The following is a 15,332-nucleotide window of genomic DNA, read 5'->3' on the forward strand; positions in this document are numbered from 1 at the left end:
CTCAGAGTCAAGCCTCAGCCTGTGGGGAGTCAGCCGGTAGTGCAGGGCTGAACCACAGAATGTAGCCGCTTCTGCGGCTCCACTTCCTGGAGAGGTTGCTGCTTCCCAGCCCTCCTTCCACCAGCTCCTGGGGGCTCTGCGTCCTGCCGTGGTGAGGACCAGGTTGCCCACGGTCACAGAGGGCAAGTCATAGCAGAGCCAGGCCTAGAACTCAGATCTCCCCAATCCCCGCCCTGTCCTGCCTGGGAGGCACGGGGAGGTGTCAACCTTGGTTAGGGCTGGGGTGGGGGGCACTGCCAGGAGTCCTGCTTGCTCACTGTGGTGTCTCGGGACTCACTTTTTACTTGTGCTGGTCCCTGGTGGCTGGGGCTCCTGGTGCAGCTCCTTCTCAGGGATGACAGAAGCTCACCAACGGGGCGTGTTCTTCCTGCGATGCCAGTGAAATGTAACTGTTTGTGTCTTGGCTCAGGAAAACGGTCCACCGGAAACTAGGCCGGGAGCAGCAGCCCCTCCTTGTGGCCAGGGCATCTCAGATGCAGGAGGATTCCACACAGCAGCACCGAGCCCCTGCCTGCAGAGGCCCTCTGGACCACCTTGGAAACAGCAAAATCATGTGACAATGCACCTCTCCATGGAAGGGTCATGGTGGACAGCCCCTGGGCAGTAAGGCATGGCAGGTCTCAGGGCTGGTAGTTTCCTATCCATGGGTAGGTAACTTGGCCTCTTCTGGCTCCGGCAGAGTCAGACAGCTGGACATTTCTTGCAGAGCTAAAACTCTGATTTGGAATCAAATGTGGTTAAAGAATTAAAGGCCATGCTTACCGCTTAAAAATGAAGCCTTAAGTTGCACCGAGTTGTGAAGTGATTAATTTCCCTCTCAGCAAACCTCTGGGAGGTTCCAGAATGAGTCTTTCCTGACAGGGTTGTCTTTTCCAGGAACCTGGGGCATGCACGCCCCACTTGTGTCATCCACTCCTCAGCAGGGGCATCCCCTGCTAGAGTTTGTTTTAATTCCAAAAGGTACCAAGCAGCTGGAACATGGGGGCCTTGGGGGCCCGGGGTGACACATATGAAGACAGTCCCTGGAGATGCTACTCTTGATCACATGGGCCATGATCTCTGTCAGGATGGATAGTCCTTCCTCCCACCCCACTTGGGGTGGCCCCTTGTCCCCTGACAGTTGAGTTCTGTTGTTCTAAGCCGGGTGAGAGTGGAGCTCCTGCCCTTCTGCTGGACCACAGCCAGCCGTGGCCTGGGGCCGACTAACGGCCTCTTAAACCCAGAGCCCTGCCCTGCTGCCTGCCAGGGCCTTGGTTCTCACCACTCACAGTTGACCTCTGTTTTCAGAAGTGTGTTTAAATTATTCAGTGCTAAGAATCATCGTCTTTTCCTCATAAACGTTTGTTTAGGAAAGGAGAGCACAGTCTCAGCAGTTGAAGGTTCTCCACCATCCAGCCAGAGCAAAACACTGTTTCCCCAGCCTTGGCTCGTAGGATGTGTGGGTTCCATTGTGTTTCCCGATCCCCCTGCTGTGGTAAGACAGGTTAATGGAGAACACTTCTGATTAGTTCCCTTTTTGTTTTCCTTCATAATTTACTAAAATAAAGTATCTACTAGTGTCTGCTTTAGGAATGTAAAATGATTCTGTATCAATGTAAATAAGATTATCTACTACAAAGAGATATTTAAAACCTAAATTGTTGTCATTTCTTCTTTGAGAGTTCAGACAGCTTTCTGCAGGTGGCCCAGCAGGGGGTTACTGGTGGTCACCTGCCAGTCAGGTCACCCCACGTCTCTGCTGGCCTTCCTGGGGCGGCTGGAGGTAGCTGTCCTAGTCCTTGGAGTCACGTGCGCCAAGCGACGGGTGGCGCTCTGACAGGCGGCGCTCTGACAGGCGCTGACCCTCTCCAGCCCAGATCCCAGAGGGGGGAGGGTGCTGATCTGACGAATGTTCTAGGGTTCGGCATGTAGCTTTTTCTCTGGCAGCCTGCGATTTGAGAGATGTGCAGTGTGGCCTACTTAGGTCCCTACAGGTCACCAGCTCCCTCACTAGATTTTTTTTTTCCTCCATTATTTTCAGAGGAATATTAAGGTATATTTTTGTGTTGCAGTGTTAGTCTGGGCTGTCTCACAAAAGCCCAAGTGCTGTCATGGCTGGAGTGGGCCCCGAGCATATAGCTCTGCCCCACTCTGGGTTCTGGGCTGAGCAGGTTGAGGTGTGAGGGCACTGCTGGGTTGGGTGAAGAGGCTGGGAATACCTGTTGGGTGAGAAAGGGGCTCAGTGACTTCCTGCCAATTTCCAAACTTGTCCTTCATTGAACAGAAGTTTGTCAAGTGCCTGCTGTGGACTCAGTATGGGCCTGGAAGGATCCTAGACCCCGGGGTATGGCGGTGGGGAGCTAGATGGTTTCTCTCGTGATAGCTTAGGTTTTCTTCCTGGAGAAGCCAACCGAAGTCCCACTCATGGCCTGTCTTCTGAAAACAGAAGCCTAGACTTTGAAAGGGAAAAGTGGATTTTCTTTCTAGCGAGACATCTTCATTGCTGTACTGAGGCGTCCTCCCCTCAGATGGTCAGAAGGTGGCGGGGCAATATCTGTAGAATCAAGCGCCACTCAAGGCCTGGACTGGATTTGGCTTATTCCCACAGCTGGATCCTGAGACATGTCTTCAGACAACTTTGCAGCCCGAGGTGGGGCTGTAGTGTGAGGTGAGGTATTTAAAAATACAAAAGAGTATCTCCAGGTCCCTGAGCCTCTGGGGATCGAGAGGAGGAGAGGTAGATGGTGTGAGCATTTGCTGAAATGTTTGGAGCGTGGACAAGGGAAGGCATTGGAGGCTCACAGGCCTGACCATGTGAGCCCAGGGGAGTCAGACACCGCTTCGCACAAATGCCCTTACGTTGCCTTCACCACAGCCTGGCCAGGGGGCACCGGGTGAGCAAACAGACCCAAGAGGCTCGGTGACGTGTCCATGGCCTGCTTGTGGAGGAGGAGCGGCTGGAGCCTGGCATCAGCTCCCTGCAGTTCGCCCTGGACCTGGACCTGGACCTGGCACAGCAGGCTCTACCCAGGCTTGGTACTGGCCAAGGGCTGCTCCAGGATCTCGGCACGGTGAGTCATAGCCCCAGCAGGTGAGTTTCCCACGCAGGGGCCTGGGGGACTTGGGCATCACAGGGCTGGACACAGATGACCTCTCATGTTCTCTTGCTGACATGGGTGGGCTTGGAAGCCCATGTCATCACATCCTTTTCCTCCTACCCTGCCTAGGAGGCTGCTCCCCTCAGACCGCAAGCTGTCCCTGTCCCACTAAAGTGGGCCCCTCCTCCAGTGTTCCTCATTCCTCCTGCTCTCTGCAACCCTATGTCAATCTGCAGTCATTCTGCAGATTTGTATCTGGCTCTCTTGCTAAACCAGGCTCAAGGCAGGGCGCATACTTTTCTGGTGAACATTGTATTTAGGGCCTAGCTTACACTGGTAGGTTGTCAAAGAAGTGCTTTTTCAGTGACTCAGTTAATGAACAGATCGAATGAGTTTGGCTGCCCTGCTCCCCTTTCAATGCCTCTGCGGGTCCTGAGGCTGAGGCGGGGTAGTATAGATGCTGGTGGAGGTTTCACAAGTCCACGCAGACACTGGTCAGTCTGCCGGCTGTGTCCTCTGGGCCTTCATTTCTCTTCTGTAAAGCAAGCAGTAGAGGGAAACGGTCCAAATGCCTGGGGAGCTCAACCCACCAAGTAGGGCTGGGTGGTTATTTCTCTGGTTTCCCTTCCCAGCCTTTGCTGCGGGCGGTGTCACCTTTTCTCAGCAGTGTCCAAGTCTTATATGACCTGGGGTCCACAGAACTGCCACGTTCCTTCAAGGGTTTCTTTCCAGCCTGTTTTGCGATCACCCACGTCTCGAGGCCTCTGCACCCGGGGGCCCAGGAGGCAGGAAAAGAGTGTGGGAGAAGGGGCCGGTCTTCCTGCCCTAAAACTCAAAGAAGGAACACGTGGGTGGCTGCACTCACGTTCTGGAGAGGAACGGCATGTGTGCAGGGGTGTCAAATGTTGCTCCTGGCTGGCGGGCGTAGGGGGGGTCCTCTCAGCCCCCCCCCACTTGACTGGGCCCCCCACCACTTTATGCTTCCTGTTGGAACTTTCATGTCCTCAGGCAGCTGCCACCCCAACCCCAGTCCCTGAAACAAAGCACTTTTCTTTTGGAAGCCATCTGTGAGAACAATGGCCTTTATTTAAAAAATAAACTTTCTTGTAACACAAGAAAGGATCACTGTGACTATACCTCCCGTCCCCCCAGATGGGGTTGAGAGGTGGGCAGGGTCACAGTCCTGCAAAGTCCCCTTTGTGCTGCTCCAGCCACTGGTCCAGCGTCCTGGCCTTGGGGTTGAGCCTCAGGCTCAGTTCGATGTTGCGGTCAGGTTTCAGGGCATAGAAACGGAACATATTGGCCAGGTCCTGGGCGCCGGGGAAGCCAAGCTTCTCGTAGTCCTCGGGGCTTATCTGGAAGCAGAGGGGAGTCTCTTAGGGTCGATCGGCATCTGCAGTACCCTGACCACGCTGTTGACACCTCAGTTCCTACCCTGGTCCCCACTAAGTTCACCTGAAAACCAGTCTATTATAAAGATGAAACGTCAAAAACCACTGTTCTAGGGCAATTTAAATCCTGTTCTTCCAAGATGACGAGATGAAAACTTCTCAGTCCTTTCCAAATCAGAACTATGCTTACGTCACTTCTTGCTCAAAAAACCAAAGGTGTTCCCCTTTCCTGACCGAACTGAATCTTAACTCCTCAGCTTCCAAATCCTCCATGACTGCCTCAGGCTTTCTTTGTTTAGAGAGTAATATGCAACCATTTAGTGCATGTTTCTAGTGCGTTCATTGGGAGCATTTACAGCAATTGTTCCATTCAATCCTCACAGCAGCCCGAGGAGGGGGATACTCTCCATATACCCACTTTACAGATGAGGAAACTGAGGCAGAGAGGGGTCAGGGGCTGGGCCTCCAGTCACACACGGGTGGGTGTTAAGGGCTGGGAGCAAGATCTGAGTCCAAGGTCTGACTGGCCCGTCCTGCCGTAGCCTCTCCCCCATCATTGCTCTGCTTGGGTCTGAGGGCGCTCTACAGGTGGTTTTTGTCATTTAATGACTTGGAGTAGCCCAGATTTTCATAATGAGAAACAAGAAACAAGGCACCTGGGGGTCTGGACAGGAAGACAGAGTAGGCAAGGTGAGGAGGGGACTCTGCCAGGCCAAGAAGAGGGGACCAGGATGGGGCCTAATCTGGCCTCCTTCCCCTCCCCGAGAGAAGCCCAAGACACCCTGCGTTTTCCCTCCTTGCTTTGGCCCCTACTGTCCCCTCTTCCTGGAACCCTTCCTTACCACTTGATCAACTGACAAAACCAGAAGTTTCACTCAGTGGCCACACCTGGCTCCTAAGAACAGCACGATATAAACGTTCACAGTGAATGAATTTGGCTTTACGCTGCTCAGAGTGCTAGGGAAGCCCTAGATGCCCCTTCCCTTCTACCCACAAAGCCCCTCTGACCGCAGCTGCCAAGTCCCAAGCCTGGGCCCTCCACCTTGGCATCTCGCACGGTCTTCCTGGTATGCCTGGAGAGCAAGGCAGCGTACTCCTCCACCGTGTGCCTGCAGGTGCTGAGCCCGATGTTCTGGCCGATGTAGTCTTCGGGCATCTTCAGCAGGCTGAGCACCACGGGGCCCAGGTCGGACACAGACATGCCGTCCATGGGCACGTCACCCATGGGCAAGCCTGGGAGGGAAAGAGGGACGTGCTGGCACGCGTCTCTGAGGGGTTGGTCCCCACCGGCCAGTCGACTGGATGTGTGCACAAGCCAGCACCTGGCACGAGGCAGACACCTCCGGTGTCAGCAGGAGAAATGAGTCAGGAAATGGGACACGATCGAGCTGTGCCACCTGGCAGGCCATTCAAACCCTGGGAGCCTGGCTGTGCTCTTCCCAAGGCGGGGAGAACCCTGGGCCTGCTGCCCCTCTCAGGCCTGAGACGGGAACAAGGGGAAGGAGAGGAAGGCTTTGATAGGCACCTCTGAGAACGGGAGCTCCCAGGGTTCAGGCCCCCGTACACTTCGTCAGACCCGAATCCCTGATAGGGACGCCTGTGGTGGGGGGTGCTCCAAACACCAGCTCCACCGGCAGGAATGCTCGATCAGCTGAGGCCAGGGCTGACCCCAGAGCAGCATGACGGGTGCTGATAAACATGTTAAATTAACGAGTGACTCCACCTGCCAAGGTGTGGTCTTGGGGATGGAGAGGCAGAGCTGTGTCCTGATGAGGCACCTGGAGCGCTCAGGCCCTGCCCTATAAAATTTCCGTGGCTGCCCATTCAGATGGGCCAGGGAGCCTGCCGGGGTGGAGCCTGTTCCAACTTACAGACGGAACACAGGTGAATCTGATTATGGCTTTGCAAATCTCTGGTTATGGCTTTGCAAACCCGTGTGCCAACACAAGGACAAGACTGCTCACCAGCAGGTGAGACCCAAGCGAGGGTGAGCGGCGTTCACACAGAGGTGAGAGGCTGGGAGGGCTCAGACCCCTCCTGCTCCGCCTGCTGAGCCACCTGCATTAACCCACTGCCCCGCCGGCAGGACACAGGTCGTACATGGTTCCCTCGAAGCTGTTTACGGATTTGCAAACAGATGTTGAGAAGAAAGTGCTTTCCTATTTCGGGAAATCTACAATTGGACCTCGCTGTCCAAATCCTCTCCTTATTTATGAAGCAGTAACGATAAGCACACTCTCTCCGTAAAGCTCTTCGACAGACAAAGCACTGCATCCCCAGACTCGGCAGATTTTCCCATGGCCCCGGGGAAGTCCGAGTCATGCCCATCTCACGGGACAGGACGCAGAGGCCCAGCGTGGTCACATGCATTGCTCGCAGTCACAGCCTAACGTGAGCGAGCCAGAGCTTGGACCCAGAGCCCTCTGAGGACAAGCCCAGCGGGCCACCACGGCTCCACACGGTGAGAGGAGACACCCGAGGAAGCGGGGAGGGCACTCACTCAGCAAGTAGCTCTTTCCATCTGGGGCTTTCTGGGGCAGGAAGCAGGAGAGGAGGTTCTCGAAATAACAGGGCAGCCGCACGCTGGTCATGGGGACGCCAATGTCCCGGAAATATTCCTCCACCTCCCCTTTGCCATCAAAGTGTCCTGCTGCCAGTCTCCCTGCTGTCAGCTTCTTGATGTTCTCCAGGCCACTGTAGACCACGTAGTGCAGGCCCAGGCGCTTCGCCAGATCGGCCAGCAGCTTTCCCTGGTGGGCAGGGAAGGAGAAACCACAAAGCTCAGAGGGAGGATGTGTGTCCCCATCACAGCACTGGCTCTCCCACCCCAGAGGCCACTGTGCCCGGTGCCAAGAGCCCCCTGATAAGGCTCCCTCTTCCGTGTGCGGCTCACATGGCGCCACACGCTCTACCACGGGATTATAAGCTTCTCACCACTCGCATAGCCTTAGCGCCCCTTCTCTAGATCGTCTGGGTCGTTCCACCTTCCAGTGTACTGGACCACAGCCCACCGTGTGCCACGTGGGAGGGTGCGCACAGAGGCTTCCGCCTCTGCCTGCTCTCAGAAAGCATCTTGTCCCCGTGCTGGGCCGTCTTCCTGGGAGAGCCCCAACCATCCCCTAGGGAAGTGCTACGGCTCAGCAGTTAAGCACACAACACAAACCACCTGGGCTCCAGACCAGCTCTGCAGCACACTGGCTGTGCCATCCAAGACAAGGGGTCTAACTGTTTTGGCCTTGTCGGTTAAATGGGGACAGAAACACGACCTGCTGCACAAGGCTGTGTAGGGTGCTGGATGGTGGCCTCCCAAAAGATATGTCCATGTCCCAAACCCCAGAACCTGTGAATGCCACATCATTTGGAAAAAGGTTTCTGCAGATATTTTTGTTAAGGAACTTGAGATCATCCTGGATTATCCTCCTGGGCCCTCAACCCAATGACGAGTGTCCTTATGAGAGATGGAAGAGGAGACACAGAGAAGAGGAGAGGCCTTGTGTAAACAGAGGCAGAGCCCGGAGTGATGTTGCCTCACGGAGAGCTGGTACCACTGGGCGCTGGAAGAGGCAAGAATTGGAACCTCCCTTGGAGCCTCCAGACAGGGCAGGGCCAACACCTTGCTGTTGGACTCCTGGCCTCCAGAACGGGGAGAGAATAAATTCCTGTTGTTTTAAGCCACCTGGCTTGGGGTCATTTGTTATGGCTCAGGAGGTCAGGTTGACGAGATCTGCGTGCACCAGAAAAGCTGTCTCTGTCCACTCTCTGAGATGGGCTTCCATGTAAGACTGTAACTAAAGAAAGGCTCAGGGCTAAAAACAAGTTTGGAGACCAGTGGTCCGGTCCAGTCTCCCTTTATTGTACACAGGAGGAAAGACAGACCAGCGCGGGGAAGTCACGTCCACAGCCACAACGGTGGGGAGCTGTGGATGAGGCAGGACTGAAAGCCGACAGGCACGGTCTCAGCCCAGTGCCTTTGCTGTGGCACCAGTCATACCTCCCACAAATACCTGAGTGCCTGCTACGTGACAGGCCCACCGCAAGTGTCCCCACCTTCCAAGAGACTTTAAAAAGATGCGTGTTCCTCTCACATCCCTCCCCCCACCACCTGGGCTCAATAACCACCCAACCAGAGAGAAGCTGGGTGGAAAACAGAATAAAGAGAAACAGAAAACATCTGAAAGGGGACATGGAGGACTTTTTGGAATGATGGAGATGTATTATATTTTGATTAGAATGGTAGTTACATGGGTATATTTATTTTCAAATTTCATTAAATTGTACAATTAAAAAGTTTACTTTTATTTATTTATTTATTTTTGGCTGCACTGGGTCTTCGCTGCTGTGTGTGGGCTTTCTCTAGTTGCGGAGAGCGGGGGCTACTCTTCGTTGTGGTGCGCAGGCTTCTCATTGCGGTGGCTCCTCTTGTTGCGGAGCACGGGCTCTAGGCGCGTGGGCTTCAGTAATTGTGGCACGCGGGCTCAGTAGTTGTGCTCGCGGGCTTTAGAGTGCAGGCTCAGTAGTTGTGGTGCACGGGCTTAGTTGCCCTGTGGCATGTGGGATCTTCCTGGACCAGGGATCAAACCCACGTTCCCTGCATTGGCAGGCAGATTCTTAACCACTGCACCACCAGGGAAGTCCCTACATTTGATTTTAAGAAAATTATGGGTCAATAGAGTTTTTTAGAAAGTGTAAAGAGTCACTGGATGACACAAAGCAGATTGTGGTTGCCTGCGGCTGAGGAAGTGGGGAATGCGGAGTGACCGCTACCAGGTATGGTGTTTCTTTTGGGGTGATGAAATGTTCTGGAATTAGGTAGTGATAATGGCTGCACAACTTTGTGAATATGTTAAAAACCACTGAATTGTACACTTTAAAAGGGGGAACAGGGACTTCCCTGGTGATCCAGTGGTTAACAATGAGCCTTCCAATGCAGGGGATGCGGGTTTGATGCCTGGTTGGGGAACTAAGATCCCACATGTCGCGGAGCAACTAAGCCCGTGCCTCAACTACTGAGCCGGTGAACCAGAACTAGAGAGAAGCCCACGTGCTGCAACAAAATATGCCGCGTGCCGCAACTAAGACCTGACGCAGCCAAAAATAAATAAATAAATACTTTAAAAATAGTAATAAAATAAAAGCTTTAAAAACAAAAGGGTGAACAGTATGGTACATGAATGATGTCTAAAAGAAGTCATCGGATGAGGAAGCGGCCACCTTCTGCCCTCATCAAAGTCTAGGAGGGCTGCATAGAAGAGGAGGGGAAAGGCCTGCAGTGTCAGTGGTCAGGCAGGGGTCAGCCCCTCTCTGGCAAGTTGGAGCTGCCCCACAAGGGCAAGTAGAGACCTGGGAGCACCTTTGAAGATGGCCTGCTCCTGCCCTGGCTTCCCCATGCCCTCCCGCCTGCCCTTACCTGCTTGACCTCCTGCTCCTGGCTGCAGTTCTCCCAGTAGTTGGTCACGATGAAGGTGGCGTGAGCCCCGATCAGGGCCAGCTCCATGCTGGCCTCATCATCCTGGTCTCCCTGCACTACTTCTGCACCTTGCAGCCTCAGCTTCTTCGCTGCCCTCTGCCCAGGGTCCCGGGTCACCACTCGGACCCTGAATGTCCCATCTTCCAGGAGTGTCCGGGCCACTGAGCCCCCCTGGGCACCTGCAGAGAGGCAGAAAGACCCGCAGGGTGGGACCAGCCTGGGAGCCTGCCAAGGGTGAGGCCCTGCAGGGAATCTTCCACCACAGCAACACACCTGGCACTTTTCACCTGTGATTCCCACTGTTTTGCCTCACACAATCTTGTAACTAACAGCTTCATTGAGATAGAATTCACATACCATAACATTCATCCTTTTATTTTAATTTTATTTTTTTAAATACAATTTTAAAACAAATTATTTATTTATTTTTGGCTGTGTTGGGTCTTCGTTGCTACACGCAGGCTTTCTCTAGTTGCGGCGAGTGGGGTCTACTCTTTGTTGTGGTGCACAGGCTTCTCATTGCAGTGGCTTCTATTGTTGCAGAGCACGGGCTCTAGGCACATGGGCTTCAGTAGTTGTGGCGCACGGGCTCAGTAGTTGTGGCTCACAGCTCTAGGGTGCAGGCTCAGTAGTTGTGGCGCACAGGCTTAGTTGCTCCGCAGCATGTGGGATTTTCCTGGGCCAGGGCTTGAACCCGTGTCCCGTGCATTGGCAGGCGGATTCTTAACCACTGTGCCACCAGGGAAGCCCACGTTCACCCTTTTAAAGTGTACAGTGCAGCAGCTTTTAGTACATTCAGAGTGTGCAACCATCATTGCAGTCAATTTTAGAACATTTTCATTGCCCCAGAAAAGAAAGTCCATACCCATCAGCAGCCACTCCCCATTTTCCCTTCCCCTTTAGCCCCTGGCAACCACTAATCTACTCTCTGTCTCTACGGATTTGCCTATTTTGGACACTTCACATAAATGGAGTCACACAATATGTGGTGTTTTGTGTCTGGCTTCTCTCACTTATGTTTTCAAGGTTCATCCATGTTTTAGCAGTCATCACACTTACACCTTTACAAAAATTTTAAAATGTATTATGAAATATTTTTTTAATATTTATTTATTTATTTTGGCTGCGCCAGGTCTTAGTTGCGGCATGCGGGTTCTTTAGTTGCGGCATGCATGTGGGATCTAGTTCCCTGACCAGGGATCGAACCCGGGCCCCCTGCATTGGGAGCGTGGAGTCTTAGCCACTGGACCACCAGGGAAGTCTGTATTATGAAATATTTAGCACATACAAAAAAGGGATACTAACACCCATAAGCCCACCGCTTAGCTTAAGAAATAAAGTATCACCTATACCTTAAAAAAAAAAAAAAAAAAAGATTGAGGGGAATTCCCTGGCAGTCCAGTGGCTAGGGCTCTGCACTCTCACTGTTGAGGGCCTGGGTTTGATCCCTGGTCGGGGAACTAAGATCCCACAAGCTCTGTGGCACGGCCAAAAAAGAAAAAAAAAGAGAGAAAATTATTAAAATCATCAAAAGAAAGAAAATAAAAATCATCCATAAATATATGTATAAGAACATTGGCTGCAAATAAATAAATAAATAAATAAATAAATCCACTCCTTACCAAAAAAAAAAGAACATTGGCTGCAGTATTATTATCCATAGTGGAAGTTTATGGACAACCTAGATGTCCTTTGGTAAGAACCTGGCTAAATAAGTGCTAAAAGTGATTAAAAAGAATGTGGCAGGGCTTCCCTGGTGGCACAGTGGCTAAGAATCTGCCTGCCAGTGCAGGGCACACGGGTTCGAGCCCTGGTCCGGGAAGATCCCACATGCCACGAAGCAACAAAGCCCGTGCGCCACAACTACTGAGCCTGTGCTCTAGACCCCGCGATCCACAACTACTGAAGCCCGTGTGCCTAGAACCCATGCTCCACAACAAGAGAAGCCACTGCAATGAGAAGCCTGCGCACTGCAACAGAGAGTAGCCCCCGCTCGCTGCAACTAGAGAAGGCCTGCACTCAGCAACAAAGACCCAACACAGCCAAAAATAAATAAAAATAAAAATAAAATTACAAAAAAAAAAAAAAAAAGAATGTAGCAGATCTGTATGCACGACTTATGTGACCACAACATGTCCTGGAGTGGAAAAGGCAAACTGAAGAACTACAACTACCCTCATACAGTACTGGTGGGAATGTAAAGTGGTACAGTCGCTTTGAAAAAGTCTGGCAGTTCCTCAAAATGCTAAACACGGTCACCATATAATCCAGCAATTCCACTCCTAGGTATAGTCCCAAGAAAATTAAAAACATATGTCCACACAACAACTTGTATGTGAAGGTTCACAGCAGCATTATTCACAATAACCAAAAGGTGGAAACAAATCAAATGTCCATAATGGATGATGGATAAACACAATGTGGTATATCCATATAATGGAATATTATTCAGCCATAAAAAGGAATGAAGTACAGATTCATGCTACAATGTGGATGAACCTGGAAAACAATGCTCAGTGAAAGATGCCAGACACAAAAGGCCATGTACTGTATGATTTCATTTATATGAAATGTCCAGAATGGGCAAATCTTTAGACAATAGACTGCCAGTTTCCAGGGGCTGGGGAAATGGGGAGTGACTGCTAGTGGGTATGGGTTTTCTGGGGGGGGTGATGAAATGTTCTAAAACTGATTGTGATGAGGGTCACAGAGCTCTGTGAATATACTAGAATTGAACACTTTAAACATGTGAAGTGTATGGTATGTGATTTATACCTCAATAAAGCTGTTATATATTTTTAAAATATATACAGTAAAGAAAAAAACAGGTGGGGTAAAAATAAAACACTCCCATTTAATAAACAGTATCTTTATATACCTAATTTGTCTGGAAGGATACTCAAGAAACTTTTTTTTTTTTTTTTTGCAGTACGCAGGCCTCTCACTGTTGTGGCCTCTCCCATTGCGGAGCACAGGCTCCGGACGCGCAGGCTCAGCAGCCATGGCTCACGGGCCCAGCCGCTCCGCGGAATGTGGGATCTTCCCAGACCGGGGCACGCGGCATGTGGGATCTTCCCGGACCGGGGCACGAACCCGTGTCTCCTACATCGGCAGGCGGACCCTCAACCACTGCGCCACCAGGGAAGCCCTACTCAAGAAACTTGACAACAGTGATGGATGGGGTTTCGGGGACAGAGGTGGGAGGGAGATTTAATTTTGATATTATGTGCAATCACCTGCTATTCAAAGCTAAGTAATTTTTTAAAAAAATTCAAAGGGAATCTGCTCTCAGGTCCTGCCCCACGGCCCCACCGTGAGTCAGGGGTCCCAGCCATCTCATCGCTCCCTCCAGGACGCCGGGGACGTCTTCTGGAGCTGAGGGGCGGGCGCCCACGCTCTGCGGGGTCGGACCGGCCTGACCTCTGCCCTGGGCTGGCCTTGGTGAGGGGTCCTGCGCCTCGGGGCCCCCGTTTGGGGTTTCGCTTACCTGTGGCTCCAAACACGACCACCAGTTTCTTGTCTGCCATGAGGCCGGGAGCCGGAAATTAAGTCCGGAGAGGTCTGAGGGCCGTGAGAGGTGCACAGTCGGTGAAGGGGTCGGGGGTGCCTGCCCGGAACGACCCCGCGCGCGCCGGGTAGGACCAAGGGGGCGGTCCGGCCGGGAGAGGTCGGGACACCGCGACCCCCGCCCCCTCGGGCCCGACCCTCCCGGGTCCTACCTGCACCCGCCGCCCGGGTCCCCCAGGTCGGCTGTACCTCCTAGCCGCGGCCTAGGTGGGAAACGGTCCGGGAAATAGGGACCCCCGGTTTTGCAGCCGAGTCCACCGCCGAGGGGAAGGATGGAAGCCTGCGAGCGGCGCCGCCCCCCGCCCCCAGCACCAGCTGCAACCTGGCAAAGTCACCCCTTCCCGGCGACCCTGCGTGAAGGGACCCCAGGCTGGCCTGCTTCCGAATCCCAGCCGTCTGGGCCCTGACTCTGCGCGGAGCTGACCCGCCACCCCCCTCCGCGGACACAGATGGTTCGTCCCAGCTCCGGCTAGACTCAGCCTCAGGTCAGAACCCGCCAGCCCGACGCCTGCGTAAACCGAATTTGTGTAAATCGGATCTAACCGAAATGTACACGCCGAGGGCTTCTTAGCCGGATGCTGGGGGTCATGACTGTGCGAAGCAAAAATAAATACATAAACACATAATAAATAAATAAAATTTTATCTTGCATGAGCATCTGAACTTTGATATACGGGTGTCACCCAAAGACAAATAAATCTATATCTGTGAGTCTTAATACCCAAGGCTCTGTTTGAGTTTTTGTATACCTGACTCACATTTGAGGTTGCTACTACTTGCCCGTTTTGAATTCTATTTAACAGGAAGGAGATCTCTCTCTCTCTTTCTTTCTTTTTTTTTTTTTTTTTTTCTTTTTTGGCCACAGGCAACGTCATGTGGGATCCTAGTTCCACGACCAGGCATTGAACTGTGCCTCTGCAATGGAAGCGGGGACGGCCAGGGAAGTCCCCAGAAAAGAGATTTCTTTGTGTTCAACTAAAACTCAAAAATGGCCCTCTCACTCCTCTTCGGAAATTTATTGCTGACTGGATAAAAGCATTCATTTTTTTCCTTTCATTCATTCCAAAATGTGTACTGACTCCTCAGGGAACGTCAGCTTCCTGACAGTAAACATTCTGTGTTCACTGCTGAGTTCCCAGCACTTAAAATAGTACCTGGCACAAAGTAGTCGCTCAATAAATATTTGCTGACTGACTGGTGGTCTAAACATCTACTAGGAACTGGAGTCACAGGGAAATCAAAGTAAAACTGGTGCTGTTTTCCCGAATCTAATAGTGGAGATAACCCACCAGGTAATGTGTATTTTATGTATGTAAAATATTGGTCTTTATGTGTTGTAAGATGCATTTATTTTAATAAATACTCATTTATGTTTGTGTTTACAAGTGAAGGTGGTGTCTAAATAGAATGTTTAAATCTTGCATTGTCTCCACACCCTGTTATGTATGTCTCTGAGCTCAGACTGCAAAGTTTGCCAATACCTTCCTCCCACCACCTTAGATAGGGCTGACTCCTACTCATTCCTTAATGCGCCACATAACCACCACTTCCTCCAAGAAGCCATCCCTGACCCCTAGGCTAGGGTAACTACTATTTCACTCCCATCTCTATTCCACTGGCAACATTGTCTCTACCATATTAGACCCAGGGCTTCTTAAGAGCTGGCCCCATGTCTTTTTTGTCTCTATCTCTCTCCCTCCTGGCACAATGTCCAGCACTTAGTAGGAACTCAATAAATACTCACTAAATGGAACACAAGTGCATATTATT

General features: G+C 52.0%; 2 protein-coding genes across 3 annotated transcripts in view; one reads left to right on the plus strand and one right to left on the minus strand.

Moving 5' to 3' along the window:
* Positions 1–1,949, plus strand: part of DNAJA3 (DnaJ heat shock protein family (Hsp40) member A3) — a gene marked incomplete at its 5' end in the record, with an annotated part of 31,293 nt that extends 29,344 nt beyond the window's left edge. For both annotated transcript variants that reach the window (XM_079945819.1, XM_079945820.1), the window contains one exon: positions 470–1,949. Coding sequence is in view for 1 of the 2 variants with exons in the window: in XM_079945820.1 (XP_079801946.1) it covers positions 470–492 (23 nt within the window). The remainder of the gene's footprint in view (positions 1–469) is intronic.
* Positions 1,950–4,219: 2,270 nt separating this feature from the next.
* NMRAL1 (NmrA like redox sensor 1) lies at positions 4,220–13,943 on the minus strand. Its single transcript, XM_079946336.1, has 6 exons — positions 13,715–13,943; positions 13,483–13,556; positions 9,936–10,174; positions 7,029–7,278; positions 5,571–5,761; positions 4,220–4,492 (listed from the first exon to the last, which is right to left on the minus strand). Exons 2-6 carry the CDS (start codon positions 13,520–13,522, stop codon positions 4,313–4,315), a joined length of 900 nt encoding a protein of 299 aa, XP_079802462.1. The 5' UTR covers positions 13,523–13,556; positions 13,715–13,943; the 3' UTR covers positions 4,220–4,312.
* Between the last annotated feature and the right edge of the window lie 1,389 nt (positions 13,944–15,332).

This window comes from Stenella coeruleoalba (assembly GCF_951394435.1).
Source record: "Stenella coeruleoalba genome assembly, chromosome: 15".
NCBI lineage: Eukaryota > Metazoa > Chordata > Mammalia > Artiodactyla > Delphinidae > Stenella > Stenella coeruleoalba.

Bases quoted from the DNA above. Each gene is read 5' to 3' on its own strand.
- NMRAL1 (XM_079946336.1), bottom strand. From the start codon at position 13,522: ATGGCAGACAAGAAACTGGTGGTCGTGTTTGGAGCCACAG. The intron at 10,175-13,482 runs GTAAGCGAAACC...GCCTCTCTGCAG, and splicing joins GGTCGTGTTTGGAGCCACAG to GTGCCCAGGGGGGCTCAGTG. The intron at 4,493-5,570 runs GTGGAGGGCCCA...CTCTGCTTCCAG, and splicing joins AGACCGTGCGAGATGCCAAG to ATAAGCCCCGAGGACTACGA.